We start from the raw sequence: 8,811 nt of genomic DNA, 5'->3' as shown, positions 1-8,811 counted from the left end.
ATATTTTTTATTGATTTTAGAGAGGGGGAGGGAGAGGGAGAGAGTGATAGAAAATCATTGATGAGAGAGAGTCATTGATCAGCTGTATCCTGAATGCCTCCTACTGGGGATTAAGCCGGTAACATGGGCATGTGCCCCTAACTGGAATCGAACCCGGGATTCTTCACTCCACAGGCTGATGCTCTATTCACTGAGCCAAACCTGCTAGGGCTCAAGGACACTCCTTTAAGTTGTTTCTAGTATGTTTTTATATCAAACATCACACACATACTAGTAGATACTCCACACACACACACACACACACACACACACACAGTCTGACTAAAATACTAATGGTGAATCATAGCTACCACTCACCTGCCTTTTCTCCAGAAGCTGTGGTTTGACTCTGCCACCTTCCCTTTCCCTTAACAAAAGTACTATTTGACAGGTATTTCATGTTTAATCATGAATTAAACTTTGTTTTGGGAATCTGGAGAGAAAAATCACACCTTGTTTGGGATCGAGCACAATGGACTAGGGAACCTACATGCCTGACAAGCAACACCTTGGAAAGGGGCTCTGGACCTAGCTCAAGAGTTCAGTCCCAAGGGTGGAGGCCAATTTAGCAGGGACAAACTAGTAACCGAAGAACAATGCAGCAGTGTAAGGGGCCAAAGAGCCCCATAAAACAGAAGTTCAGAATTGAAGTGCCTTAGAGAAAGTCAGAATGTCAGGCAGACAAAGAGGGGTCCAAGTAGAATGGAACTTTGTGGAGAGGACAAAGTGTAACTAGGACAAGGCTGTATTAACGAACTGTGCTAAGAAGACAGATGCTCTTGTGATGGTCACTTTTTTTTTTCTTTTTAATATATTTTATTGATTTTTTACAGAGAGGAAGGGAGAGAGAGAGAGAGCTAGAAACGTTGATGAGAGAGAAACGTCGACCAGCTGTCTCCTGCACAACCCCACCGGGGATGTGCCCGCAACCAATGTACATGGCCCTGACCGGAATCGAACCTGGGACCTTTCAGTCCACAGACCGACGCTCTACCACTGAGCCAAACCGGTTTCGGTGATGTGATGGTTACTTTTATATGTTAACCTGGTTAGACTAAAGTGCCCCGTTGTCTGGTCAAGCACTAACCTAGGTTGTTGGAGTTGGTTAGAATCAGCAGTCAGTTGACTTCCAATACTAATGGTGAATCATAGCTACCACTAAAATACTGGCTAAAATACTAATGGTGAATCATAGCTACCACTCGCCTGCTATGGAAGGTGGTAGCTATGGAAGGAACAATGCCTTCCATAATATGGGTGAGCCTCATTCAATCATCTGGAGACCATAAGAGCAAAAATTGAGGTTTCCTGGAGAAGGAAGAATTTTGTTTCAAGGCTGTAACTAATTCTGCTTGAGTTTTTTGTCTGCTGCCCTATGGATTTTGGACTCAAGACTGTAGCATCAACTCTTACCTGAATTTCCAGCCTGCTGACTTGCCCTAGAGATTTCAGATTTTCTAGTCCCCACAATCATGTGAGTCAATTTTAAAAAATAAATCTATGTATCTATGTAACTATATCTATGTCTATATCTATATATCTATATCTATTGTCTATCATCTATCATCTATGTCTATATCTATATCTATATCTATAATCTATCATTTATGTTTATATCTGTCCCTTCTATTGGTTTTGTCCCTCTGGAGAACCTACAAGCTATTCTTCTCCTTCATCATTCTCTCAGGATTGAGGATAAAATACCAGATCATTCCTTGCTTGCCTCTCTTTCAGCTAGAAATGGTCATGTGACACAGCTTCAGGCAATAAGATGTATGGGTAAGTCTTCTTGGGAAACCAGCCTTTCCTCAAAAGAGAACCATACATAGACATTGGGAACTTTTTTATTTTTCTTATCCCACCCCCTTCATGCCTGCCTTTGTAGGCAGTGGAAGGAGAGAGTGATATTTGGAACTACAGCCACCTTGGGATGGAGGCAATAAACTGGAGAGTGGAAGCCAACATGCCAAAGATGGCTGAAGGGGAAAGAAAGACAAACACAGCTGAATTATTGAGCCAACCTTGGGACCCTGGTCCAGACTTGTTGGTAATAATAAATATTCTATGTTTTAAATCGCTGTTGCTTGGAATTTCTACTGTGAGTCAGCACAGTCCAGAGCTTGCTCACAGAGCCAGCTGCCCAGTTCTCCCTATTTAGAGCCATGAAGAATGGGGAAGTGGAAGACGGCATACTCAGCCTGATACTCAGCCTGCACCCTGGCTTTGGGGCATCAGACATCACGGAAGCAGGTAGAGCACATCACAAACAGACTTTTTCTTAGCCACGTCCTGAGGACTCCCAAAGTAACTGGACAAGACTTTGACAAGGAGCTGGAGGCCCTGCTCCAGCATTGAGGTGGGTGCTATTTATCCAGTGGCAGGATACTGGTATCACTATGAGCTCATTTGTTCCCAAAGACACTGAGGCCAATTATTCACAATACAACATGCATAATATTTTTATTTTATTTTAAAAATATATTTTATTGATTTTTTTTTTTTTTACAGAGAGGAAGGGAGAGGGATAGAGAGAAACATTGATGAGAGAGAAAATTGATCAGCTACCTCCTGCACACCCCTTACTCAGGATGTGCCCGCAACCAAGGTACATGCCCTTGACCAGAATCAAACTTGGGACCCTTTAGACCACAGGCTGATGCCAAACCGGTTAGGGCGATATGCTTTTTATTTTTAAAGTCAATTCCAGAGATCACACAGTTCAATAAATCTATTCAGCAGACACAGCCTGCCAAGAGCTGAAAATACTTTCCATTGCAGATTGTAAGGTTTATGCAGGCCACATGCATGTGAATAGAGTAAGAACATGCTCCAGTATACCTTAAAGTGCGCCTCATGTTTGTGTTAGGCTCACGTTGTATGGAAATGGATCAAAGTAGAGCAGGCCTGAGAATGGCAGGACTGGGCCCAGAGCCTTACACAGTTGGCCCTGAAATGCCTCTGTTCTGAATTGAAGGGAATTTTGAGGAGACGTCACTCTGCCTCTGTTTGTCTTTTGTCTCTGTTTATATAAGTTTAACTACTCAGATGGGCTTGGATCCCTTTTTCTACTAATCTGTTAGGCTGAGTCCTGGTCTACTCCAAAATGTCAGAAATAGAATGTTTCCACAATCCTTACACACTCTGGGTAGAATAAGAATTTCCAAGTCAAACTTCCCCTTTGTGAGATGGAGATTGGAATCTACACATTCCATTTCTTATGTAACAGTGATTTCAAAGTATATCATGCAATTTCTAGATGCACGGGTGGGAGATTAACAGGGCCTCTGTACCATTATAGCTCCGTGAGTTTTGGCTTCATCATCCATTTGAGATTGAGAATTCCTTGAGAGAAGGGACAATTTCTTACTAATTTTTTTTTTGTGTGTGTGAGTGTGTTTCTGCTATTTCTATCACAGAACAGTTGTTCTGAATAGTTTTGCTAAATTGAATCCAAAAAAGAGAACAAAGGGCATCCAGGAATTGTATTATACTCCAACACACATGCTTCTATCTATGTAAAAAACAAATTTTAAATGTTGGAATTAATTTTTTTTTTTTTTTTTTTTTTTGCTTGGCCATGCCTCAGAATCAAATCCAAACTTCAAAGTTGTTGTTTTGAAGACTTTAAATTATTCTCTTCTTTAAAAAGAAAAAAACACAACTTTTGCCGAAACCGGTTTGGCTCAGTGGATAGAGTGTCGGTCTGTGGACTGAAAGGTCCCAGGTTCGATTCCAGTCAAGGGCATGTACATTGGTCGATGTTTCTCTCTCATCGATGTTTCTAGCTCTCTATCTCTCTTCCTTCTTCTCTGTGGAAAATCAATAAAATATATTTAAAAAATTAAAAAAACACAACTTTTTAAAGACTCTGTACATTTTCATGTATGTTGCTACATTTATTTCATTCATTCCCATGTCAACAGTACACAGCATTCGTTTTATTATCTCAATTTTAACATTTCATTCATTCATACTTATTAATGTTTTAATGCTGGGTACGTTTGTTTCTCACACTATCCCCTCAGGTGGGTATTTTACTCTCTTGTTACTAGTGAGAAAGTTGAAACCCTCTTGCGGGAAGGAATTCATGAAGTCCCAAGGGTACATAGCCGGAAGGAGCTTAGGCAGTTTCTTACTCCAGGCACCTTGCCTTTTCTTCTGCTCCACATCTTCTTCTTTCCCCTCTGTAATTTTTAATCTTCTCAGCATAAGCACCCTTATCTTTTTAGTTATTAATCACATCATCTCTTTCTATCTCAAACGAACTGTCACCATCGTTTTTTTTCTTTTGATGCTGTTTAAAGTGAGGTTTGTGCTGGGAGATTCATGAATAGCAGGCTGTTGTGATGAAGAAATGGTAAAAAGTCGAGATTCACTCATCTGCAAGTCTGAGAAATTTTGAGTTGTAGGAGAATGTTTTGTAGAGAAATCACATGTTTTGTAGAGAAATTACACGTTGGGTAGAGTCGGTCGTTAATTGTCTTTAAATACTTTGTTTTCCCCTGCCTGCCTCTTTCCAAAATTGTTTTTAACAAATAACCCTGACCAAATAGGTTACTTGGACTCTTGCATTTCCCATTACAATTTCTGAACAGAGGTTTTATGAATGCCAGGTGTCATGCATAGATGCCAGAGATCCAGTCCCTTTGAATTCCCATTGTTTACATCTTCTGGTCCTTTGCTATTCAGAATGTAGCCCTTGGACCAACAGGGTCACAATCTCCTGGGAGTTTCCAGAAATGCAGATTAACAGATCCCACTAGAGACCTGTTGAATTAAAAAAAAAAAAATCTGTGATTCCTAAGCACATTAATGTTTAAGGAGGTTAGATTACAGTTTTTGCAGCAACCTTGGTCTGTTCTATTGGAATCTGACCTCTGCTTTACTTAAAACATATGCATAAGTTAGGGAAATGTAAGTTAAAACTACAACTAGATACCACCTTACACCTGTTACAGGTCCATTATCAACAAGACAAACAATAACAAGTGTTGGAGAGGTTGTGGAGAAAAGCGAACCCTCATTCACTGCTGGTGGGAATGTAAATTGATACAGCCACTATGGAAAGCAGTCTGGAGAGTCCTCAAAAAATTATGAATAGAGCTACCGTATGACCCAACAACCCCACTCCGAGTATATGCCCGAAAAACTCAAAATCATTTATATGCAAATATATATGCAAGCCCATGTTCATTGCAGCATTATTCATGGTGGCCAAGACATAGAAGCAGTTAAGGTGCCCTGTAATAGAGGACTGAATAAAAAAAGATGTACCTATACACAGTGGAATATTACTCAGCCATTAGAAAGGATGAAACAGCATCATTTGAAACAACAGAGATGAGCATTATGCTAAGTGAAATAAGTCAGATAGAAAAAGTTAAGAACCATACAATTTCACTCATATGTGGGAAATGAAACTGAAACTTATGAGCACAAACAGCAGTGTGGTGATTGCCAGGACAGGGATGGGGGGAGGGAGAAGAAGAGGTCCTAATATGAGGTGACAGAAGACTTGACTTTGGGTGGTGGACACATGGTGCTATATACAGATTTTGTAACTTAGAAATCAACACATGAAACCTATATGCTTATGTTGACCAATGCCACCCCAACAAAATCTAATTTAAAATATATATGCATAGAGGCATTTGAAATAAATTCTTTGTTATTTTGTCAATATTATTTTAGTTTGTGTATTATCCCATAGGCCTTTTTCTAGTTGCCTTTGGTAATATCATTCAATTAGTTAACTCAGCTACTTCTGGTTTTCCTAAAAAGCTTTGATGTTTCCTTGAAGGCAAGAATCATGTTTTACTTTGTGGGCACACAGATCCCTGTATGCGACTGTGCAGTATGTTGAAAGCTGAATGAATTCTAAATAAGTGACCCTATAAATGAAAGAAGAGGAATCTAGATGGCATATTCCTTGAAGACTGGGACAATGTCTTAGTCATCCTTGAACTGCCAATGTGTCTCAGAAAACTTGATAATAAACGCGTCCTGGATAAGTTGTTAGATGAGAAGACCTCGTTTGTTTATTCCTGGCATAAACCCACAGCGAATAGAAGCAGCAGAAATGCAAATAAGACGGAGAGCTAAGTACAGTGTTAGACAGCCTTATAATTGTTATCTCAGCGTATCATCACAATATCAGTGAACTGGGTACATATTATTTTAAAGAGGCAGAAACTGAGTTCTGAAATTTAAGTACCTCGCCCAAGTTCACATTGCTAGGATCAGAGAGCCTGATTATTCTTGCAAGTAATTTGCATGTCTTTCTGCAGAGATGGAAAGGTGGAAGAGGAAGGATCTTTTATAATAAAACACAAGAATAAGCAACTCGTGCATCGGAGGCGCTGAGGCTCTGGAGGAAAGAGCTCTTCTTGCCTTTCAACCACAGACTAAGCAGGAACAATGCCATGAAGATCTACTCTCTGGTGTCGTTTCTGCAGTCGGAACGCAGGTGCTGGGGTCGTCAGGCGCGGGGGGACACCAGAGAGGAACGGACGCACGCCAGACGGTTGCCTGGTAACGCCCCTCTGCGGCGTCCCAGCGTAATAAGGTCCGGGAGAAGTGTCACTAGCCTTTAAGCCGGACCTCACAGCCCGTTGTCTCCGCGCCGGCGGCCTGTCCCCGCCGCCTGGCGGGCTGCGGCAGGGGAAATGTGGCAGGAGGAGTCGGATCTGTCTCTCAGCATTGCCCAGATGGTCCAGAAACTCAAGGGCTCCAATTTGTACGCTCAGCTGGAACGCCAGGCCTGGGTGAGTGAGGCCGGTGGGAAGGGATGGGGACGGGGCTGTGGCGGGCGGGCTCTGGGGGAATGAATCCCTGTGACCCCGGCTGCAGCCCCTCCGGCCTCCCAGCTCCGCTTCTGGCGCGGAAAGCCCTCTCCTCCAGGTCCCCAAGCTCAGTCTCGCGCGTGGGGTAATGGGTGTTTGAAGGAGGGTGGGGCGCATCATGCCTTTCTTTAGGACACAGAAACGCTCGAGATGTTTATTCTTCTTATAGCCTTTCACAGGGTCTAATATTAAAAACGGCTGGTATCAGTTTGGGCCACGCCTTGCCTCACTTTTTCCTCTTCTGTCCGTGGGTTTGTGCCTTAGCATCGCTCACCTTCCTGCCTCTCCCCTCCCTGCAGCCATCCGCCCTCTGTCCGTCCACCCTCATTCGCTGAGCATTTCCCTGTGTGCTGGGTCCTTTGATGCAGAGGGTGATGAAGAGATCTTTGTGTATGTGTGAGTGCCATGCAAAGGGAATTATACAGGATGCACATTTTTGTGCCTGGTTTCTGCCCTTTAGAATCATGCTTTTGTGACTCATTCGTGTTGTTGGCATCTCAGTAGTTTTCTTTTGGAAAAAAAAAAATTGTTTTTAGTTTTCAATGACAGTTGACTTACAGTATTACGTTAGTATAAGGCGTACAACATAGTGATTAGATATTTACGTACCCTGATAGGTCTGATTCCCATATAAGTTCTATTCCTTTTTTTTTTTTTAAATATTTTTATTGATTTCAAAGAGAAAGGGAGAGGAAGAGTTAGAAACATCAATGATGAGAGAGTATCATTGATTGGCTACCTTCTGCACGCCTCACACTGGGGATCAAGCCCGCAACCCAGGCATGTAACCTCCACCGGAATCGAACCTGGGACCTTTCAGTCCACAGGCCGACGCTCTAACCGCTGAGCAAAGTCATCCAGAACAGTTCTGCTCCTTTTTATTGTTGAGTAATAGTTCATTGTTTGGATAGACTGTGATTTGTTTATCCGCGATCATTGATTGCTGGGTACATCCTGGGTTATGAAGTTATGGGTTGTTTCCTGTTATGGTGGTTTTAAGTATAATAAATCTGATACAAACATTCTGGTGTAGGATTTTGTTTGGATATTTGTGTTTTGCTTTTTTTCCTCTGGGATAAATAGCTAGGAGTAGAATGGCTAAGTTGCATAAGTATATGTTTAATTCTGTAAGAATCTGCCAGACTTTTCCAAAGTGGCTGTAGCATTTTTGCATTTCCACCAGCAATTATGAGAGTTTCAGTTGCTCTGCATCCTTGCTAATACCTATGTCAGTTTTTTATTAATTTTTATATATTAATTACAATGTTCTGGAAGGAGAGTAATGATACCGCACTGAAACTTTAATTGCATTTTCCTAATACCAATGATATCGAGCGTGTTATCATGCTTACGTATATCTTCTTTGGTGAAGTAAGCTGTTCAAATACTTTGCCCATTACAAAAATAGTTTGTTCTCCCATTGTTGAATTGTAAGGATTCTTTATATAAAGGACACAAATGTTGCAAATATTTTCTCCCAGTCTGTGGCTTATCTTTTCATCTTAACTGAGTCTTTCAAATAGCAAAACATTTTAATTTTGGTGACATGTTTTTATCAATTTCTTTTATGATTTGTGTTTTTTGTGCCTTACCTAAGAATCTTTCCTCTAGCAGTTTTATAGTTTTAGCTTCTACATTTAGATCTGTGATCCATTTCCAGTTCATTGTTGTGTGTGTTGCTATGTCAAGCTTTTTTTTTCTTTTGCACATAGATGCCCAATACCACACCTATTTCTAGTGCTTTTTTGCAGATTTCCATGGCACTTTTGTTGAAAATTCCTTTTGTACACACACACACACACACACACACACACACACACACACACACAGGACTGTGTCTGGCTCTCTGTTCTGTTCCATTGACCTGTTTGTCTATCACTAATGCTAATGATACATTTTTTTTTTTTTACTTTTGTAACTTTATAGAAGT

At 41.1% G+C, this 8,811-nt stretch overlaps 1 protein-coding gene across 4 annotated transcripts in view; it reads left to right on the top strand.

Moving 5' to 3' along the window:
• The first annotated feature begins 6,492 nt into the window (after nucleotides 1–6,492).
• TBC1D19 (TBC1 domain family member 19) overlaps nucleotides 6,493–8,811 on the top strand; it is an 87,044-nt gene continuing 84,725 nt past the window's right edge. The window contains exon 1 of one of the 4 annotated variants that reach the window (XM_084890687.1): nucleotides 6,493–6,803. In XM_084890687.1, the coding sequence (XP_084746813.1) occupies nucleotides 6,705–6,803 (99 nt within the window). In that variant the 5' untranslated portion in view covers nucleotides 6,493–6,704. The remainder of the gene's footprint in view (nucleotides 6,804–8,811) is intronic. The other 3 variants (XM_084890689.1, XM_084890688.1, XM_084890690.1) reach the window with 3 other exon arrangements.

Source organism: Pipistrellus hanaki (assembly GCF_964339955.1).
Source record: "Pipistrellus hanaki genome assembly, chromosome: 1".
Lineage (NCBI taxonomy): Eukaryota > Metazoa > Chordata > Mammalia > Chiroptera > Vespertilionidae > Pipistrellus > Pipistrellus hanaki.
This window is presented reverse-complemented; position numbering and strand designations above follow the sequence as displayed.